Source organism: Phacochoerus africanus, chromosome 7 (assembly GCF_016906955.1).
Source record: "Phacochoerus africanus isolate WHEZ1 chromosome 7, ROS_Pafr_v1, whole genome shotgun sequence".
In the NCBI taxonomy this organism is placed as follows: Eukaryota; Metazoa; Chordata; class Mammalia; order Artiodactyla; family Suidae; genus Phacochoerus; species Phacochoerus africanus.
The window spans coordinates 91,888,708-91,911,507 of record NC_062550.1 but is presented as its reverse complement, the minus strand read 5'-3'; the positions used below and the strand labels follow the sequence as shown (position 1 = coordinate 91,911,507).

The window sequence follows — 22,800 nt, the reverse complement described above, 5'->3', positions numbered from 1 at the left end:
ATACGGTTTTCTCCAGAGAGATGCCCAGGACTGGGGTTGCTGGATCACCTGGTAGTTCCGTATTTAGTTTTTTAAGGAACCTCCATACTGTGCTCCACAGGGGTTGCACCAGCTCACATTCCCACCAGCAGTGTCGGAGGCTCCTCTCTCCTCCACACCCGCCTCCAACACGCCCTGTTTGTAGAGTTTTTGATGATGGCCATTCTAACTAGGGTGAGGTGATGGCTCACTGTAATTCTGGTTTGCATTTCTCTAACAATTAGTGATGTGCTTTTTGGCCATCTGTCTGCCTTCTTTGGAGGACTGTCTGCTATGAACTGAGCATTTTTTAATTGGGTTGATTTTTTTTTTTAGGGGGGTTATAAAGCTGTATGAGATGTTTGTACATTTTGGAGATTAATCCCTTGTTGGTCACTTCATTTACAAAGATTTTCTACTATTCTCTGGTTGTCTTTCCTCTTTTTTACGGTTTTCTTTGCTGTGCAGAAGCTTTAAGTTTAATTAGGTCCCACTGGCCTATTTTTGTTTTTGTTTTCATTTTGCTAGGAGGTGGATCAATAAAAAGATAGTGCTGTGATTTATGTCAAAGAGTATTCTGCCTATGGTTTCCTCTAAGAGGTTTTTTTTTAAATCTTCCTTATTTGGAAAAAAATTGTTTTCACCTGCTTCCAGAATTTCAGTGTCAGAACCAAAGTATAAAAATAGATGTGATTTAACAATTAATGAAGGAGTTCCCTTCATGGCACAGGGGGAACAAATACGACTAAGAACCACGAAGTTGCGGGTTTGATCCCTGGCCTTGCTCAGTGGGTTAAGCATCCGGCGTTGCCGTGAGCTGTGGTGTGGGTCGAAGAAGCGGCTTGGATCCCGTGCTGCTGTGGCTCTGGCTGGCAGCTACAGCTCCGATTGGGCCCCTGGCCTGGGAACCTCCATGTGTCATGGATGTGGCCCTAAAAAGCAAACAAGAGCAACAAACAAACAAAAAACAATTAATGACACCCTTCAGAAAATTATATTTTAATGATTTGCTTAAAGCATGTCTGTTTATGTTCTGTACATACACTAAAACGGTTTTATTAAAGGAATCCTCCTACGCTCTACTGCTGGTGAGACTGTAACTTAGTGCAGACACTACGGAAAACAGTATGGGGGTTCTTTAAAAAACTGAAAAAGAGAATTGCCACATGATCCCGCAATCCCACTTCTGGGCATCTATCTGTACGAAACTGTAATCCAGAAAGATACATGCATCCCTGATGTTCACAGCAGCTGTTTACACAAGCCAAGACATAGACACTACCTAAATGTCCATAGACGAATAGATACATAGTGGTGTATATCTATATCTGTATATGATCATGTATATATCTATATATGATTATATATAGATAATGCAATATAACTCAGCCATAAAAAAGAATGAAACGCGCCATTTGCAGCAACATGGATGGGCCTAAGAGATTACCACACCAAGTGAAGTCAGAAAGAGGAAAACACATACCATATGATATCACTTAAATGCAGAATCTAAAATGGAACACAAACGAACTTACCTATGAAACAGAAACAAGCTCACAGAGAATAGACTGGTGGTTGCCAAATGGGAGGGAAGAGGAGGGGAAGGGAAGGACGGATTGAGAGTCTCGGAGGAGCAAATGCAAACTATCAGCTACATGTATAACTCAATCACTTTGCTCTACAGAAACTAACGCAACATTGTAAATCAACTAGACTTCAATAAAATCAGAATTTAAAAAACGCTTTTGTGAACTTACTTAAAGCAACGGTGACATTCAAGTGAAATGGGGAGAGGACTTCTCAAGATTTTACAGCATGTTCAAATCCTGGGTTTTGGAGTTCCCATTGTGGCTCAGTGGTTAATGAACCTGACCAGTCTCCTTGAGGACTCAGGTTCAATTCCTGGCCTCGCTCAGCAGATTAAGGATCTTGTGTTGCCCTGTGCTGTGGTGTAGGTCACAGATGCGGCTTGGATTCCACACAGCTGTGGCTGTGGTGTAGGCCAGCAGCTGTACCTCCAATTCGACCCCTAGCCTGGGAACCTCCACATGCTGCAGATGCATCCCTAAAAAGACAAAAGACAAAATAACAAAACAAAACAAAACCAAAAAACCTTTGGGTTTTTGGGGAGTTCCCATCATGGCTCAGCAGGTTTATGAATGCAAGTAGCATCCATGAGGATGTGGGTTCAATCCCCGGCCTCTCTCAGTGAGTTAAGGATCTGGCATGGCTATGAGCTCTGGCATAGACCAGCGGCTACAGCTCTGATTCAACCCCTAGCCTTGGAACTTCTATATGCTGCAGGTGCAGCCCTAAAAAGACAAATGAAAAACAAAAAAAGGAAAACAAAAGGAATATAAAAAAGAGCTTTATTTGTAGTGTTTTTTTTTTTTTTTAAACTATATTAAAAACCATGGTATCATAGTGGTAACTGAAGTCATGGAAGCGAAGGAAATCAAACACCAGGACTATATAAAGTGATAATTGGGCCAAGAGTAAAATTCCAAAGAAGACCCACTTACAACAGGGATGTGCCAGGATTCAAAGTCAGTTACCAGCAGAGTTGGAAAGAGAACCCGGATTTCTCAATATCTAACCTAGAAATTCTTCTTCTGCACCCTGAATCTCTCTTTCTTATCTCTGGCTAATTATGGCATATCCTTACAACCACTCACTGCTAAACATGGGACCCACATATGTTTCTTCTCCTCTCCCCTTTCCTCAAGATTCAACACATCTAAACATCCTACAATATTTGGTTTAAATCTTTTCATGAAACAAACATATATAACATTAAAATTCCCCTCCTTCTCCAGAGTAAACACTAATCTCACCGTATTTGTCCCTTTCATATGTTACTACAGAAGAACTTACTACAATATTAAGAAATCCTAACCTTCCACCAGAATATAAATATTGTTATGCAAAAAATATTCAAAGTAGACGATGAAACCAACTGCTTATAAAAATAATCTATAAAGAACCAACAATTATTGAGAGTAAATAACAAGCCAGTCCAGTAAGCCTTGCTACCTGGCCTTAGCTCCCAAACTCTATTTTTTATTTGTTGCTTTTTCGGGTCACACCTGAGGCATCTGGAGGTTCCCGGGGTAGGGGTCAAATCAGAGCTGTAGTCTACGCCACAGCCACAGCCACAGCCATGCCAGATCCAAGCCGTGTCTGTGACCTACACCGCAGCTCATGGTAACGCTGGATCCTTAACCCACTGAGTGAGGCCAGGGATTGAACCCGTGTCTGCATAGATACTAGTTGGGTTTGTCACCACTGCGCCACAACAGGAACTCCCCAAACTCTAATTTTTTAAAAGGGACAATGAGACAGCTGAATTTGACCTCCATCCCCTATTCTGTCCTCTTCTCTAAGCCAGGTTGTTGAATGACTGCTACTAACAGGTTGGATAAGTTTTGCTCAACTGAGCAAAATGGGGCATTAGACACTCAACTTCATCCACCTACTTTTTAAACCACACGTAGATAATATTCCGTAGGAAGCAGTCTTTTAAAAAATCTTTTACAATTACAGTTGATTTACAATGTTCTGTCAATTGCTGCTGTAAAGTGACCAGTTATACATATGTACACAGTCTTTTTCTCACATTCTCCTCCATCACGTTCCATCACCAGTGATTAGGTACAGTTCCCTGTGCTATACAGCAGGACCTCACTGCTTCTCACTCCAGCCTCAGGAGGCAGTCTGAATGAGCACAGCCGAATCCTCAAGAGCGCACATCGGTCTTGCACTAACAGCCAGGACCGTGTTTGCCGTACACACACTCACACGCAGGTAATTACTTTGGAAAGTATTTTAGCAAGTCAATGCTTCCTAACTATTACAATGATTTCTCTGTATCATCCACAGCTAGGATCTTTAATATTTGTAAAATACAGTATATCTTTTAGAAATCAGAAAGCCAGAAGAAATACATGAACATTAAAAACAGAAGCCTGAACCATGGAAAGAAATGACGTCTTGATCCTGTACTCTCTATTTTCAAATGATGTGATGTCCCTTAAAGCTCAAGAGGGGGTTTTATTAGTAGCTTTAAATAAATCTAGGCACACTGTCGGGGCTGAAATATTTAAATAGCAGAACCATTTAAAATGTGTCAGCTCTACACAAACATTTCAAGTTGGTGTACTTCATTTTTGGCATCTACCCTTTACTTCCTTTCCTCTTTTAATCACTCCTCCCTTGGTAACTCTCTACTCTGAAAGTTTTCTGCCCCCCCCCGCCCCCCACTTTAGGACCTTGCTCTGCTGGGGCCTCGGGTAGAGAGAACTGTGCAGAGTGACTCATAATAATGTCATCCTTACACAGTTATCCTGCTTCTGCTATAGCAGCGGACAAAAACATTAGGAGAAAACTACTGTGGGCCTGACAGTCCTCCTTTGTCTAATCAGTGTTGAACTTTCAACCTTAAAATCCTACTTTTTTCTTCTTTTTAGGGCCGCACCTGCGGGATATGGAAGTTCCCAGGCTAGGAGCTGAATCAGAGCTGCAGCTGCAGGCCTATGCCACAGCCACAGCAACACCAGATCAAGCTGCATCTCGGACCTACACAGCAGCTTGTGGCAATGCTGGATCCTTAACCCACTGAGTGAGACCAGGGACTGAACCCATGTCCTCATGGATACTAGTCAGACTCTTAACCCACTGAGCCACAAGGGGAACTCTGATTAAAACCCTAAGATGTAAACATTAAATATGCCAGGCCTCAGGTGTTCGCATGGCAAGTGGCAGTGATTAGGAGGCAGTACTGAGACTGGTGACTATAAAGCATGTTTCTTTTCTAGAAACTGAGATTATAAACTTGGGGCAAACATGGCAGGTACTGGCATAAAAACAGACACATAGATCAACGGGCAAAAAGTGGACAGCAGTATACCTTCAAATTTACAGTCAATGGATTTTTGACAAATTTGTCAAGGCAATTCAAAGGGAAAAGGGAGGTTTTTTTTTTTTTTCTTCCCCTTTCAACAAATGGTTGAATACCACTGACACAACTGGATATTCACAAGCAAAAAGGTGAATGTATACTCTGACACCATATATAAAAATGAATGATACAAATGGGTAAAAGAAGTGAACAGACATTTCATGAACGACAAAAGAAGAGCCATCAAGCATATAAAAAGGTGTTTAACGTAATTAGTCATCAGGTAAATGCATTAAAACCACAATGAGATATTACTTCATACCCACAGAAAGGTATAATCAAAATTCAGAAAATAACAGGGGTTGGTAAGGATGCAGAGAAATCAGAACCTTAGCTGATGGGAATGGTAGCCCTTACTCACATACGTGATTTGGGGTTTTAGCCGTCTCCTAATACCACTGAAAGCAGAATTTGTATTCCTTATCCTTCTTGTTATTCTGAGATCATTCCTAAGAGGAAGAAAGTACCAGAGTTCCCGTCGTGGTGCAGTGGAAACGAATCTGACTAGTATCCATGAGAATGTGGGTTCGAACCCTGGCCTCGCTCAGTAGGTTAAGGATCCGGAGTTGCCATGGCTATGGCACAGGCCAGCCTGGAAACCTCCTTATGCCATGGGTGCAGCCCTAAAAAGGCCAAAAAAGAAAAAAAAGTTCCATTCGTACTCCATCTGAAGTTAGTAACTGACTATCCATCATTTGATAGCAAGTTTGCAGAAGAAAACAGCTCCACCGTCGGCTGATTCATTGCTCTACAGTTAAGTCTGAAAACACTACTGATCGGTAGTACTGCCAGCTCTTTAAGTTCAGATTCCTAGGGAGCTGGGAATTCTGCTTTTATAGATCTGAAATGGGGCATGAAAGTAGATGTCAGAAGAGGGAATTAAAGAGAAATAAGAAATAGCTCCAGCCTTCAAGAAGTGAACAAAGGAACAAACCATATCTACAATTACCCACACATAAGCACGGCTATGAAACACGCTGTTATCTTGGAGGCGAGAAGGATCATAATCAGGCAGTGGGGGGTGACCATAACCGGGGAAAGAGCCACAAAGAATAAAGCATTTGATGACCTCCAGTCTCTCCTTAAACAAGCCGTGAAGAACCTGCACACTAGTCACTGCAGATGCCCACGGACCAAAACCAGAAACCTGGACTCCACTTTATTCGCCACCTTTTATGATCCCAACTGAGTCACTGAGCCCCGTCGATTTGTGCTTCTGAATATTTCATTAATCCTTCCCTTTTCTTCCATAGTGCCTCCTTATTTCTTCCCCAACCACCCCCCCTTTTTTGCTGTTTAAGGCCACACCCGTGGCATATGGACATTCCCAGGCTAGGGGTGGAATTGGAGCTGCAGCTGTCAGCCTACACCACAGCCACAGCAATACAGGATCCCCAACGCAAGGAGCGAAGCCAGGGATCGAACTCGCATCCTCATGGATCCGAGTCAGGTTCATTAACCACTGAGCCATGAAGGGAACTCCTGCCTCCTTATTGCCTGCCTACAACATGGTAAAAACCCCAGTGGCTTCCTTGCTCTAGATTTACCCCTCTGCAACCCATTCTCTACCCCACCACCAGAGCACGAGTGCTAAATGCAAATATAATCACATTAGTTCTCCGCTTGACCACATCAGCAGCTCCCTACCACCTATGGGCAACCAAGACTGAACTTCCTTTGCTCTGTGCACAGGCCACTCCGCAGCGTGTCTAGTTATCTTCACTAGTCTCATTCCTGCTCCCCTCCACTGTGTACCCTCTGCCCCAGCCAAACGGGAACCACCTTGCAACTCCGAGTGTGCTCTGCCCTTACAGGTGTGTCCTTCTGCTCTGACGTCCCTCTCCACCACCTCCCCTTCTCCCAAAGACTTCAGCTTGTCGTATTCCACCTCATCCTGGAAGATGGCACTCAAAGGTTTTCTCCTTTCTGAAGGCAGCCTTTTTTTCCTTTTCTTTTCAGGGCTGCACCTGCGGCATATGGAGGTTCCCAGGCTAAGGGTCGAATCCGAGCTGTCGCTGCCGGCCTATACCACAGCCACAGCAACGCAGGATCCGAGCCACGTCTGTGACCTACACCACAGCTCATGGCAACGCCGGATCCTTAACCCACTGAGTGAGGCCAGGGATCGAACCTTCGTCCTCATGGATACTCATCAGGTTTGTTTTCACTGAGCCATAACAGAAACTCCCAAGGTGGCCTTGATAGTCTCTCTTCACCATCTCCAAACAAGATTCTTTTCTTACTAGTCTAGAATTGATGGGACTTTCCCCCGCAGACTGTGTTTATCTGCTGACATGTCTGAATCCTCTCTGGTATGTGACCTTATTCACGCTTGCACTGCTCTGCACACAGAACAGTGCCTGGTTCACTATGCACTTAAGATGCATGAAAAAAAGCAAGTGTACAAGGGTGGCTGCCACGGTTTCATAATCTAAGACCAGAGCACACTGCTTTTGAATATGCGTTGAGTAACATGAAAATGTAAACTCAAACGAACAAACAATAAGCTCATTATAGCTGTTTCATCCTGGAAAAGGGTAGAGTGTTGGACTCGATGATTAAGGCCTTTTGCAATTCTAAACTTCTGGAAGTCTGTGTATTCTGCTGTCTATTTTACCTTTTAAACTAGGAAGACAACAGAGTTAAGGGGATAGTAACTACTAGAAAATGATTCAATGCAGAGTTCCCATTGTGGCTCAGCAGTTAAGGAACCCGACTAGTATCCATGAGGATGTGGGTTCAATCCCTGGCCTTGCTCAGCGGGTTAAGGATCTGGCGTTGCTGTGGCTGTGACTCTGTACACAGGCAGCTGTAGCTCTGATTTGACCCTTAGCCTGGGAACTTCCATGTGCTGCGGGTGCGGCCCTAAAAAGACAAAAAAAAAAAAATCAGAAAAGAAAATAATTCAGTGGATTACACTCAAAACAGAAAGTCAAATACAACTAAAGAACCAAACAAGATAAAAAGCTCTTATATTAACTCCAACTTGTAAGAACAATAATTCTAATCCAAGTCAAACAATGAGGGAAAAATAGTCCCAGTGTAAAACCTCACGAGAGAGGCCATATTTGGCCTCCTAACTTTTCAGTTAATGAAAATCCTCGTTTGAATTAAATCACATTTCAAAGGAGACTGCTTGTTAAAAAACTGAATCACCCCAAAGTACACTGCTGTGGAAGCTGAAACATGAGCCACAAATGAAATAACTTCGTCAAGGTCATACAATAATTCAAACAAATTCCAGCGCAGAACCTTTTGATCTGAAATCCAGTTTTATGTTCCAATCTCCTGATAATAGCCCAGCTTTGTCGTTTCTTAACTCTGTTCTCTTCATAGCTGTTCACTCTGAGTCAAGTTCAGTGAAATTTATCCACCATTTTTAAACAAAATTTGTAAAAGGGCTCTGCCATATTACTCAAGAGTTCAACTAAAAAGCAAAAAACTCAACAGCCAGATCTGCCTGAGACACATCTTATCCAATTATCCTCAAAATGAGGTGACGCTACGATTAACTTCTACAAAACAACGTTCTCTTAGGTTTCCACCTCTCTCTTCAGGAGAATACATAACATGTGAGCTCTTTTACAAAGAAAATTTGGGGGGCAAAAGGCAGGGGAGTCCATATTTGGGAGGGGTGAACGGTAGTGAATCCCCTAACCACAGCCAAGTGGAATGAACGGATCTCATCTTTAAACAAGCATTTCTAAGCACTGAAAGTAAAGACCAAAAACTATGAAATTAAAAACTTGAGAAAAAAAGAGACATTAACATAGGTTCCATCAGCATCATTCAGATTCTGTGGCTTCTATCAAGTTATTAGCAGAAACGAATTTGGGTTACAAAAAAAAAAAATCTCAATTCAGGAGGTTCTGAGGCCAGTTAAGTACACTTCGCCTGTTTTATTTTTATTTTTTATTTTTTCGTCTTTTTGCTATTTCTTGGGCCACTCCTGCGGCATATGGAGGTTCCCAGGCTAGGGGTTGAATCGGAGCTGCAGCCACCGGCCTACGCCAGAGCCACAGCAACGCGGGATCTGAGCCGCGCCTACAACCTACACCACAGCTCACGGCAACGCCGGATCCTTCACCCACTGAGCAAGAGCAGGGACGGAACCCGCAACCTCATGGTTCCTAGTCGGATTCGTTAACCACTGCGCCACGACGGGAACTCCCACTTCACCTGTTTTAAACCAACAAAAACAAACAAAGCCCCTTTCTTCATGTGAAAACAGAAACAGGCCACAGGCCGTATCTATGTCCCGGATGACTGTGAAGATTAAGCGCAATAACTTGCACACAGACAAGAACAGGCCCACAGGGGTGGGCAGGGGTCGTCGGCTTCCTTTCGTGGTGGTGTCTTCGCCGCGCTAGGAATGACTTCTGGAACATCAGTTTGCGCTTCCTTCACGACGTGGAGACAAGGGCACAGCAGCACACATTCTTCCTTCTCTCCTCCTTGGAAGACAGAGGCTGGCACTTTCACGAGAAAATGTTATTGGCATCTGGACCCCTATCAGTGATGTGCCCATTACACGTCCATGGAATACAGCACCTACTACGGTCTGAATTATGCTCTCCCAAAATACATATCCAAGTCCTAAGCCCCACGACCTTGGAGTGTGACCTTATTTGGAAATAGGGTTGTTTCAGATCTAAGTTAAAATGAGGTCACACTAGACTGTGGTGGGCCCCTCATCTGATTGGTGTCCTTATAAGAGGAGACACAGACACACATGCATGCAGAGGGCACACTGTGTGACGACGGGGACAGAGATGGACGTGCTGCAGCTGTGGGCCAATGAGCTGCACGGCTGACCGGCAAAGCCCAAGGGAGAGCTACACTAGGACTCTCCTGTGCAGGTTTCAGAGGGAGCACGGCCTTGCTGACAACTTGATTTGGGGGTTCTGACCTCTGGAACTACGAGAGAATAAAGTTCTGTTTTAAGCCACTCAGTTTGTGGTACTTTGCAACATCTTCCCTAGGAAACTAATACCACCTATCACATCTAGAAATGTATTCTGTGTGTTTAATGTACATAAACCTTCTTGACTTAATAAAGTGTTTTGGCAACTATTACCCTGGCTGAGCCTCAGAACAACTCAGGGGAACATAACTTTCCTACTGTGTAAATTGAGAAATTAAAAATCAAAGAAGTGGAGTTCCAGGGAGTTCCCGTCATGGCTCAGTGGAAAAGAATCTGACTGGTGTCCATGAGGACAGAGGTTCAATCCCTGGCCTCACTCAGTGGGTTAAGGATCCACTGTGCCCATGAGCTGTGGTATGGTCGCAGATGTGGCTCGGATCCTGCACTGCTGTGGCTGTGGTGTAGGCCAGAGGCTACAGCTCCAATTCGACCCCTAGCTGGGAGCCTCTACGTGCCTCAAGTGTAGCCCTAAAAAGCAAAAAAAAAAAAAAAAAAAAAAAAGCAGATGCGTTCCAATTGTGGCTCAGCAGGTTAAGAACTCAACTGTTATCCATGAGGATGAAGGTTTAATCCCTGGCTTTGCTCAGCAGGTTAAGGATCTGGTGCTGCCACAAGCTACGGCACAGGTTGCAGATGTGGCCCAGATCTGGCGTGGCTGTGGCTGTGGTGTAGGCTGGCAGCTGCAGCTCTGATTCAGCCCCTAGCCCAGGAACTTCCATATGCCTCTGGTGCGACCCTAAAAAGACCAAAAAAAAAAAATCAAAGAAGTTATTATGAAAGCTCTCTTCCCGTGCTTCTACTCTAAAGATTTCTTTTGGAGACTGACACTGCCTTCTTTCCTTGACTTGTTGGTTGTCTAGAACCAAATTACTTGCCCACCCGTGGCTGATACACACAGGACCACATGATATGCATGCCCCTGTACTACCCTCTCACTAGCACTATCATTTTCCCTTTATCAGGACTTTTAATTTTCTTTAACAACTTGACTGAGATTCATATTCCATAAAATGCATTCTTGCCCTTTTAAAGTATATAATTCAATGTTTTTATTTTGTTTTATATATATATATATATATATTTTTTTTTTTTGCGATTTCTTGGGCCACTCCCGCGGCATATGGAGGTTCCCGGGCTAGGGGTCGAATCAGAGCTGTAGCCACCAGCTTATGCTAGAGCCACAGCAATGCGGGATCCGAGCCGCGTCTGCAACCTACACCACAGCTCACGGCAACGCTGGATCCTTAACCCACTGAGCAAGGCCAGGGATCGAACCCGCAACCTCATGGTTCCCAGTCGGATTCGCTAACCACTGAGCCACGACAGGAACTCCAATTCAATGTTTTTAATATGTTCAGGGTCGTGTAACCCTCACCGCAATCTAACCTTAGGATGTTTCCGTCACCCCCAGAAGAAACAAGTGCGATTGCCAACTCCATGACCCAGTACTTTACAGAGTGTAGAAATGAAGTCTTATAAGTAATAAATAATAGTCATCGAGTTCTCACCATGTATACCAGACAGTATCCTAGTCTAGACTTTACACATATCGACTAATTTAGCTGTCACAATTCTATAAGAGAAGTATTATCTTTTGCTTCAATAACATGGAGCTCTTTAGGCTAAAGCGGCTAAACGATTTGCCTGATTACCCAGATCACAGGTGGTGGTGCTAGGACTTCAATCCAGACAACTGCACAGTATGTGCCATTCATGTAAGGCTGGAAGTAAATTTAAACAAAGGAAAAGTACATTAAACAGGAAGCACAATGGTTTGATAAAGGATGGCACCGGGGTCAGTCACATGGGTTTTTCTCTGTGGCTTGATAAGCTCACCAGGTGAATCCTTTCCATTTCCACCTTCTCGTACATTCCAACACATTTCGAGGACATTGGTGATATACCAATTTTTTCCACGGTAATTATGTCTTTATCCAAAGAATTATGAGTTAAAATGAAATCGATATTCATATAAAACTAAAGAAAGAATATAATGGACCTCCATGTATCTGTGACACACCTTAATTAGTAACGCATGGACAATCCTGTTTCGGGTACACAGGAAACACATACTCTATTATCTCAGAGCAAATCCTGATGTCCCATTGACAGCGACCGTTATTCTATCCTAAAAAGATTTGAATGAGTCTGAAATGCATCTCATTTCTTTCTTTCAAGTAGAATCACTAGCAGAACAAGGAGCAATTCTAAGGGGGCTTTTTGTTATCAAAAGAAAACCAATGGGCATTACCAAAAATAATTTGTCAAAAATGACTAAATAATCTAGAGTTCCTGCTGTGACTCAGCGAAATGAACCTGACTAGTTGGTTGTCTAAATCCATGAGGACGTAGGTTTGATCCCTGACCCTGCTCAGTGGGTGAAGGATCCAGAGCTGCTGTGAGCTGCGGTATAGGTCACAGACTCGGCTCGGATCTGGCACTGTTGTGGCTGTGGCTAGCAGCGGTAGCTCTGATTCAACTCAACCCCCTCGACTGGGAACTTCCAGGTGTGGACCTAAGAACCAAAACCAAAACCAAAACAAACAAACAAAAAAAAATCAGCTACCAAAAAAATTACTAAATAATCTCTAGGCAATATGTTCTTGGAAATATGAAAACATCTTAGCAGGAATTACAGCAGGAACTAAATTTAAACTAGAAAGATGTGTGATAAGTTCTAAAAAACCAAGCCAGGATTTTATGTCTATCATGCTGATAAATATTACTTCCAAGTGTCCTGAGAGGCCAACAAGCACAAAAGTAGAAACACTTCAGTACCAACACATACCTGCTTATCTTCCAGCGGGTCAGGCTCCCCTTTACTAGAGGCAGAGCTGACGTCATCTTCATCGGAACTGTTGATGACTTCCTCTTCCTCTGAAGGAAGGTCACCGAGACCCAGGTCCAGATCATCGTGTCCCTCCTGGGAGGCTCCAGAACCGCTGTAATAGACAATATCTCATGAGTCACCTTCGAGAACAAGCAATGTGACTAAAAACAAACAAATCGGCCAGAGAGGTCCCGATGTGGCACAGCAGAAACGAATCCCACTAGTATCCATGAGGATTCGGGTTCCCTGGCCCTCGTTCAGTAGGTCGGGGATCCGGCGGAGCCGTGAGCTGTGGTGTAAGTCGCAGACGGCTCAGATCCCGTGTTGTTGTGGCTGTGGGGTAGGACAGCAGCTATCGCTCCGATTTGACCCCTAGCTCTAAGCCGTGGGTGCGGCCCTCCTCCGAAGCAAGCAAGCAAACAAGAAACAAGCCAGGCATCTTATTTATGTGATGGAAGCAAGCGAGGCACGGCTAAGGGATCTGGAGGGACGGAAAGGCCAGATCAACCAAACTCTGCCTTCGCTTTCCCCATCTCACCTGCCAAACCCAAATTCATTTGGGGTTTAAAATGGATCATCTTAAAAAACATGTGTTTTTACACCAAACTAGCGAATATAAAATAAAAGAAGCAGACGCGCAGATGCAGAGAACAAACGAGTGGCCACCAGGGAGGGGTCGGGGGCGAGGCTGAGGTAGGGAGCGAGAGGCACCAACTATGGGGTGTAAGACAGGCTCCAGGCTATGTCGTACGAGACGGGGAAGAGGGCCAATATTTTTTAATAACGGTAGGTGGAAATGAACCTTTACAATGATATACAAGTGTTAAAGATTAAGGAAGGTAGGTGAGAGGCAAGCTTCCCAGCTGCCCTCATCTGTCTCCATACGCCTTCCTCTCGAGCATCAGGTCACTACAGGCGCAAACCAAGAAGCCTCCCAAGAGGTGGGCTGGGTTCTCGACCAGGCTAATGTGCCAGCATTAGAGGAGATGCTGCTTCCTTGAGCCTCAGTGGTTTGGTTTGGTTTTTAAGTAACGAGTAAATCTGTAAGGATTGGCAGGAGAGGACGGCGATCACCAGCCGCAACGCGTGCGCTGCTGCGGACATGCGCCCACCTCCCTGGTCATCGCCAGCTGCCTTGCATGGAACCACATCACAAGACACAGGAAGGACTCAGGATGGGTACAGACTGTCCAGCTTGCTCTGGATCTGCTGAATCAGAAACCCTCTGGAGGGGCAGGGCCCCTCGGGGTTCCAGGCTCGAGTTTGAAAACCCCGCTACCTTGGGGGTGGGGGGATGCGCTGGGGATTGGGGATGGAAGTGCTGTGATGATCACTGCTCCACTATCAATGTACTCCATTCACTGAGTAATTAAAAAAAAAGAAAGAAAACCCCTCTACCAGGCCATTTACCTCACCAGCCTGGCATCGTCAACACTTCTGACTCTGTACTGAGACAGATCTCTTGACTCTAAAAGCCAGTGTACAATGCACTCCAATCTGCGGGGGGAATTCCATAGGAAAGTTCCCAAAAAAGGCACCAGAAACAACTCTGTCTTGCTTGAGTTGTACAGACTCAGGAACAAATAGCCTGTAACAACAGCTTTCCTGTCTGCAGTCTACAAGAATATCTGCAGACTAGAAGAGCCAGTAAAAGATCTAGAGAAAATCATCAGGAGAAACACTCAGGCAAAATAAAGAGACAGCTGCATCTCCTTCTGGCAGGCACCTTTCCCAGGTCATGGACAGGTCGCTCAACTGCCAAGGCTCCTACAAGTCAGGAGAATTTCTGACGGGAATCTTAAAAGCTAAAGATAAATTTTCTGCCAGTTCCTGATTACACATTGTAGGATACAGACTTGCCCTAGAAGCCATTCCTGGAGCCCAACTGTTCTGCAAACCAGTTGGATGGAGGCAAAACGCCAAAAGGAACACTTCCTTCTGCCAAAGACGGGGTTTCCTATTACTCAGTGGCTGGGGGCCTCAGGGAGTCATATCACAGCCTCAATTAGATGGGTGCGTACCTTATCATACACAGCTCCCCATGACAGGGAGAAGACTCACCCCTGGGGTGGGGGTGGGGGGCGGAGAGCAGAAGCTTTCTGCTCAGAGCACTGGCAGGATTCCCTTGTCTCTGGGCGCAGGGCTATGGGCCCAATCCGGCTGGGTAATTAGTTGATTTAATGAGTGAGAGTAAATGAGAGTTAGTGTGTACAGACTGCAGGATGCTTCCATATAAACAGAAGAAAATATATATTTAACCGGTTTTTAATCGTAATTCTTGCTCTCCTCTGAAACTCTGTTACTCAAAACATAATCTATGAGCAGCTTCGGCATCACCGGGAAACTTTTTAGAAAAAGAAAACTTTAGCCCCTGTCCCGCCCCACTGAATCACACTCCGGTTGTAACAAATTCCTAGTAATTTGATTTTCTGGATCATGCCTCTCTGTGATCTCTTTTGGACTCAACAGCATAAAAATTCTGAATAATCAGTAACAGGGCTGTAGCGCCTGCGAGGAAATTAGGTTTATTTTGTCTAAAGGGCATTGAGAGGTGTTTTCCTTGTTCAACATTCAGAAAACTATTACTTGGAAGTTAATAACCACTTGGCTGCCACAGCCGTTTAGGGATATAAATGTTTACAAAGGTTGACATTTAAGAACAAGGGGACAAAAAGTCTTAAATAGTAAAACCACACTACCGTAAACCTTTGGGAGATTTCAGCTCTGAGATTGCTTACCCACAGAGACCCTTCCTAACGACCCCCTCCCTACCCCAGATTAGTTTACCTGGCTCGTCTCAGTCCCATACGATCCCACGTGGTGGTACATTTGTTTCCTTCTTTAAGAAATAAACTTCTAAGGCCAAGGATCTTGTCTTTTTCAGTTGAATCCCATGCACACTACCTGATATTGCCATAGGCCCTCAATGAACAAAAACGCTACTAGAAACCAACAGGTGTTCAATGTCAGCAGGTGAGGCAGCACACGAGGTAACGGTGGTCACAAAAAAAGGTCTGGAGGCAAAAAGACTGAACGGCTTAAAGGAGAAGGGACATCTGGGCATCCTCATCAATGGTACAGAAGTGGGAATGTTGGTATTCAGAAAACAAACAAACCAAAAAACCCACTGTGGCTGTAGCAGCCGTCTCCTGTAAGTTTCCTACGATCAGGCTTGGAGAAGACGACAGGTGCCAGGTTCATGCTTTTAAGGCGCATGAACGATAGCTAAAGAGGGTATTTATCTTGTGGGCCTTCAGCGAGGAGACGGAAATCTTCCTGTAACCCTCAAAGATTTCCTTAACGGACCCCCAAGCTGCATGTCACCACCACACTTCTTTGGGGTTAGTTGTCAACAGGCAAGAGAATGGCACCTCTTGGGTCCATCCAGCTCTAACAGCCACCTGCCTGCCCCCTCCCCTACCCAACAAGAACAAAGGCCAACTCTGCTGATGAGCATCAGTGAGCGCGCCTTGACGATCTCAAAGCTGAAGTCGAAGCTAAAAAAGCCCCCCATATACTCGGATGGTAAGCAATAGAGACCAATTAGGACGAGCCATTTCTGGAGCTTAGGAGGAAGGAAAGTGAGTAGAGCAAAAGGGGCATTTTTAAGAGTAGTAATCTCGTAACCCAACCCCAAAGAACGAAGGGGGAAACAGAGGTAGGCACAGGGACACTGGTGGAAGAGGAGGAGGTAATTTCAATAGTGCAGGCGGTGCATCGGGAGTGGAGGGGAAGGGCTGGATGTGAGGGGGCGAAAAATCACCAGGGCTTGGGTAAGGCGGTGGGGGAATCACTCTCGAGTCTTTCCTCAAGGCTTCGTGAACAGTCCCGGGCAGGATGAGGGTGGCCTCAATCAAAACAGAAACATGTCAACAAAGGACCTGATTTTAAAGGGAAGATAAGGGGCTTAGCAGCAGAACCAGGAAAGCCGGCACCTACTATCCCGATGCCTGTTCATCTCCACGTGATCAACCAGAGAAAAACGGCAGCTTAGGCTACTTTTCCACATAACCCGGAACAGCCTTCAAAGCTATCTCAACCCTCTTAGATTTCTGATCATGAGCCATGGATTCCTCACCCATGCTGGTCACTGAGTTTGGGTTCCTCCGCTCCTTACACTTCCTTCCCGCCGTCAGAGAGCTCACATCCTAGCACGGTCGGCTTTGTGCGAAAGAAACACAACACCGTGTTTCCTCCACATTTTCCTGCCTAGTTTTTTCATTGCTTGATGACTGAGGTAAAAGGCAAGTGAGCTGCACATCAACCAGAAACGGTCAGATCTGGGCTCAACTTCCCCAGGCCACCCTTCCCAAGTCAGGTTTCCTTCTGACCAGGAAGGAGCCGTGTTTCTAGAAAATACTTTTTGTACACCAGAATGAAAAACAGAGACAAGAAAAGCCAGAAGTGAAGCTCTACTCATTAGGCAACTCTTCCTTCGATCTCACAGGACAAGGATCCTTGCATTTGGAGCGACGATTATTTAATGCCATCACTTAAAAAAAGTTCCTTATTTGTTTATGTTATTCTTCTCCCCACCCTCACCCCCCTTTTCGGCTGAACCCAGGGCACCTGGAAGTTCCCAGGCCAGGGAGAGAATCCTAGTCGCACTTGTGACCTACACCAAGGCTGCAGCACCGTGGGATCCTCAACCCACTGGGCCGGCCTGCATCAAAGCATCAACGCCACAGAGACAAGCTGGACCATGAACTCGCTGAGCCACAGCGGGAACTCCTGTTTATGTTATTTTCTGTATACAAGCGGTACACCTTCTGTTGGAAGCACCTCAAATTTCCTTTTCGGCTAAGATGTCACATCCAGGATGACTTCTTTTGTTTAGAAAGAATTGTCTTTTTAAAAACCACTGATTTAATCCATTGCCTCAAAGAGTTTTCAGGAACATAAAACATGCACAATGCCAAGCCGGGCATAAAAGTTGCCAGGGTTCACCACCGAAACATCCTTGTGAACCTCTACTGAATTAAAGAGTCCAGCCAAGGGGAGGAGAAAAGGCCAAAGAAGGCAGAGGACGGAAAAGGGAGCAGAGTGCCCTGAAGAATGCTTCCGAAGCGCTGAAAGCAGCCTGTCCTGGGCTGTTATCTTTTTCCTCTCTTGCCTGTGATTCTATTCGGAGCCTCTTGGACAAAGATTATGCCAGGTACTTCCTCCCCAACATGAGGAAAGAAGTTCATTCTTACATTCTCGCCTTCAAAGTTTTCTTTCTCATTTTCAAGTCACAACATGTAAATCTGAACGTCTGTCATCTTCCTCTTCCTCTTCTTTCTACTCCTGGACCAAAGGGAAAAGACACAGGCTAGTAGTGCTCAGGATGTTGTTCGAATTCTTTTGCAAATGCTGTCTCATTATGACTTGGTGACTCTCTGTGTTTCCTTTGGCTGCTTTCATATTTACCACAGAAAGAACGGGAAAAACGACCAAGGAAAACGTAAAGGATTAACTAACATTCCATGGAAAAATGAGCCAAAAAAAATTGTTTGGAAATAAGTTATGTATTTTAATAGGCCAAGTATATAAAAGAGGCTTATGATTTTCACTGGAAAATGGTTTTTATTTAGTTTCCTCAGGACACATTTGACTCCACTTCAGTGCCCTTATTGGAGTTGCGGATTCCAGCGTCAGGAGGAAAACCACAAATCGAATCAACAAAAAACAATTTAAAAACCATTCCTCGTCGCATTTTCAGGTCCCCTCCTTGATAGCGCAGTACGTGTGGAATTTGCTCTCTCCCTCCCCTCCAGGATTTTCCCAGGAACCAGCCCTAAAATAGGCACGTTTTCCCTCTACTTTTTAGGACACATGGCACGACTTGCGAATTAGCCTGACACAGGCAATTTTTTCCTCTAATAAAGCAAGACTCATATAGTCACATCATGTTTTTAGGTTTTCCAAACATAGGATCTTGCATAATTATTTTAAGTGTGGGCAGAGCCAGGGTGAGAGAACTAAGAGATAACACGGAGTCTGAAACAAACTTTTCCGACTTGAGCCAAAATCAGGTGCAACCAGTGGGACCCCTCTGTACTGAGAGGCAAACCAGATCATCTGCCAGGTCTTGGCCGCGACTAACAGCTTTGACTAAAAATAAACACTGATGCTTCCCTAACACGTAGGGCTGTGGACTGCTGATGTTACAGCAGCCTGGGAGCAGACCTTCTTTCCCCCAAAAAGTATCTGAGAGTCCCTAAAGTTTAGGGCAAGCTTTAACGTAAAAAAATTAATAATTTTAGTATCTTGATTTCAGTAAAAAATATAATTTAACATATGAACGTAATATATTCACTTTTTGAAGTTGAACGTTTTGATCACTACAGAATACCAAAAAAAAAAAAAAAAATCTCGAAAATAAGGGATAGCACAGCAAGAGTTTGTTACCAAAAAGAAGTTTTGTGGGGTGTTTTGTCGTATCCCCCCCACCCCACCTTCCTTTTCAGGGCTGCACTTGTAGCATATGAAAGCTCCCAGCCTAGGGGTCGAATTGGAGCCACAGCTGCCAGCCTATGCCACAGCCACAGCCACGCCAGATCTGAGCCACATCTGTGACCTACCCCACAGCTCAGGGCAACACCAGATCCTTAACCCACTAAGCAAGGCCAAGGATCGAACCTGCATCCTCATGAATACTAGTTGGGTTCATTACCACTGAGCCACAACTTGAATTCCCCCAAAAGAAGTTTAAAAAAAAGAAAAGAACACCTTGAAGTGTGAAGTGTACACAGTTAGTGTGTTCACTCATCGGTTCACGAATTTTAGAGGGTTAACAACCAAGCCTTTAAAACAAGTAAGCAGGGGAGTTCCCGTTGTGGCTCGGTGGTTAACGAATCTGACTAGGAACCATGAGGTTGGGGGTTCGGTCCCTGCCCTTGCTCAGTGGGTTAACGATCCGGCGTTGCCGTGAGCTGCGGTGTAGGTTGCAGATGCGGCTAGGATCCTGTGTTGCTGTGGCTCTGGCGTAGGCCAGCGGCTACAGCTCCGATTTGACCCCTAGCCTGGGAACCTCCATAGGCAGCAGGAAGCGGCCCTAGAAAAGGCAAAAAGACAAAAAATATAAAAAATAAATAAATAAAATAAAACGAGTAAGCTGGGATTCTACAGCTTCAGAAAAAGAACCCACAGAAAAATATCCAGCACCTCTCAAAATACACATTCGAGGATTATTTACAAACTGGCTTTGGGTGACTCTGTAGGAAAGAATACCAGCCTTCAGGGATCAACTTTGAAAACCAAGCCTGTGTCATTTTCCAAGGGCAACGTCTACCCTTATAAATGCCATTGCCATCCCCTTCCCCAGAAACGCGCTTATTACTAGGATTCCTAAAACTATTTGTTCTCTACTGACAAAAACCAAATCAGCATGAGTACCCTGGGGCTGCTCTTCCAAACCGTCATCGCGGGACAAGGCTGAAAACTGGCTAAAAAAACAAATGGGATACAAAATTCCTTAAAGTGGAAGAAAATCTATCCAGATGTTCACACCCATTTTATGTGAACAATTTTAGAGTCATTTAGGTTTAACAACAAAGACGCAGCTGTAAACAGGGTTTCCATTCGTGGCCATTGCAGCCGTTTTAAACATGACATAGGTCTATGTGCAATGATAGAGGTTGCTCTCTAAGAATATTGCTAGATTAAAAAGAAGTCAAGGCACAGAGCAGCGTGTATCCATCTGCGTAAAAGCACAGATGCACATACATAAGCGTGCAGGTATGTGTACACATACACACATATGCATGTAAAATGTACACACATGCAGACAACCACAAACAGGCTGGTAGGTATCTCTACAAAGGGGCAGAAGAAGCTAATAACAATGGTTGCCTCGAGGACTAAGGGTCTGAGACAAGCGAGACCTCAGTATCTACCCTCTGGTGCTTTTAAAAAACATTTCCATTACGTTTATTACTTTTTCAAAGATAACACACACACACATCCCACAAATTCAGAAACTTTGAAAAACTTCATAAAAGATGGTTCAGAGCAACTGCGTAGGGATAGCTTCTTTCTTTCCAGGGAGATAAGGATTATTTTTTTTTTAAAGGAAAAGGAAAGAAAAAGGGGAAAGAAAGAAGAAAAAGGGAAATAACCACCTCCTGTTCCTTTCTCCCCACGCTCAGGGTTTAGCTCTCTACACATTTTCAAGATTGCCTTTTTTTTTTTTCCCTTCAGCTACATCTTTTTTTAAATTTTTTGGCTGTGCCTCTGGCACGAAGTTCCCAGGACAGGGACTGAACAAGTCCTTTAAGGACTTCTTGGGTGGGGACGGTACAAAGACCACCTTCCCTCCCAGCCCTTGAGCACAGAGTCTCTAGGCAACAGGTAGGAGGACCAAGCGCACGGCCAGCCAGCCGACAGCAGGAAAAAGAGAAACAATGGTTGTCAAGGACTGTTCAACCGTCTGAGGGCCCCAGAGTCACCACACGAACACGGACTAGACCACAGCCAAGAGCACCACACTATGAGGCACCTCCGACGGAGCTCTGTCTGGGTGGTGGGAGAACCCCGGGCCTGTATGGATCATGTGTCCAACCTTAAGCAAACGGGAGGAGTCCAAGGCCAAGCACAATCAGCTTAGCTGGGAGGCATCTGTTTCAAGCCTGAGCTGTTCTTGCTACAGGGGGGGAGTTCCCATGGCGGCTCAGCAGATTACAGAACCCAACTGGTATCCATGAGGATGCAGCTTCGACCCCAGCCACGCTCAGTGGGTTAAGGATCCGGCATTGCCGTGAACTGAGGTGTAGGTTGCAGACATGGCTCGGATCTGGCGTTGCTGTGGCTGTGGTGTAGGCCGGCAGCTGCAGTTCCGATTCAACTCCTAGTCTGGGAACCTCCTCCATATGCCATAGGGGTGGCCCTAAAAAACAAGGGGGAAAAGAAAAGGCCCCCTGCAGCAAGCACCAGCTAAAACAGGTGCAAAACATTTAATTACTAGCAAGTTTGCTTTCTTAGGGGTTTGAGGAATGATTCTTTAAAATGTTCTTCAAGAAATACAGACAGAAATCTTTGCAGTATGTATTAATGAAACAGAAAAGTATTCAGTGGAGCTTAGAATCGTCTCCAAATAAAATACAGCGGGTTCCCAATCCAGTTTTCTTAGGGCAGCGAAGATGGTGTTTATTTTGTCAAAAAACAAAAAATGCTTCAATATACATTTTTCACATTTATATTTTATAACATTTAATATATATAAAACTGCTATGGCATTCATTTCACTAAATATTTATGGCGGGCTTATTATGCATCATACATTATTTTAGGGGCTGGATGAAGATAATCTAACAGATAATGTTCAAACTGTAAAATCTATTGGTTACTTCTCTTTTTTGCTGGTAAGTGCAACTTTCTGCAACTGATGAAGGCAAAGGAATCAGGATAACCACGGTAAGCGGGGTCAAGGCAGGAACCATTTTCTAAAAAGACAACAACTAAAAGGAAGCGCAGGCCTAATGCGAAAGGCGGCGCACAGGCCCTGAGGGCCACAGAGCCCAGAGAAACAGGCCCCCCTGCAGGCGTGGGCAGCCAGAGAGACTGGAGGTTGGGCGCTGGGGAGACCTGGCTCCAGGGAACGAACAGGGGAGCAGAGGCGTCCTAAGCGGGGAAGGTCAGGAGGGCAAGTGGTGGGAGCGGAGGCTCGAAGGGCAGGTCGGAAGTGATGCGGGAGGGGGCTGGGTGGGGGTGCGTGGATTTCCGCGTGATGAGACCTTAGAGATGTAGTGGCTAGAGAGAGGCTCCTACTGCTAACCTGGCGGGCAAGCAGGACAGACGGAAGAGACAAGCATCTCTCCAGGGTGTGCGCTGGGGATCCAACCCCAACCCCTGGCCTTGGCTTCACCAGGTTCTAACCCTGGAGCAGGGAACCTCGTGGGAGAGCCGGGCGTGCGGACGGAGTGCAAGAGGCACGTGGGCAGAGACGACGCGCTCACGCTCCGAGCACCTTCGCTGACAGGTGGCCGCGCTGCTTCTGGGGCGTCTTTTCATCAGCATCCTGAGTCACTGAAACGGCTGCGAGACGTCTGAAAGATATGCCCATGTCCCCTGGCCCGCTATGCTCTAGATTGT

At 45.1% G+C, this 22,800-nt stretch overlaps 1 protein-coding gene across 1 annotated transcript in view; it reads right to left on the bottom strand.

The window, feature by feature from the left end:
• The window catches only part of FGD6 (FYVE, RhoGEF and PH domain containing 6), a 120,521-nt gene that overhangs the window by 67,788 nt on the left and 29,933 nt on the right, over nt 1-22,800 (bottom strand). The window contains exon 3 of the mRNA XM_047788262.1: nt 12,688-12,841. Within this exon, the coding sequence (XP_047644218.1) occupies nt 12,688-12,841 (154 nt within the window). The remainder of the gene's footprint in view (nt 1-12,687; nt 12,842-22,800) is intronic.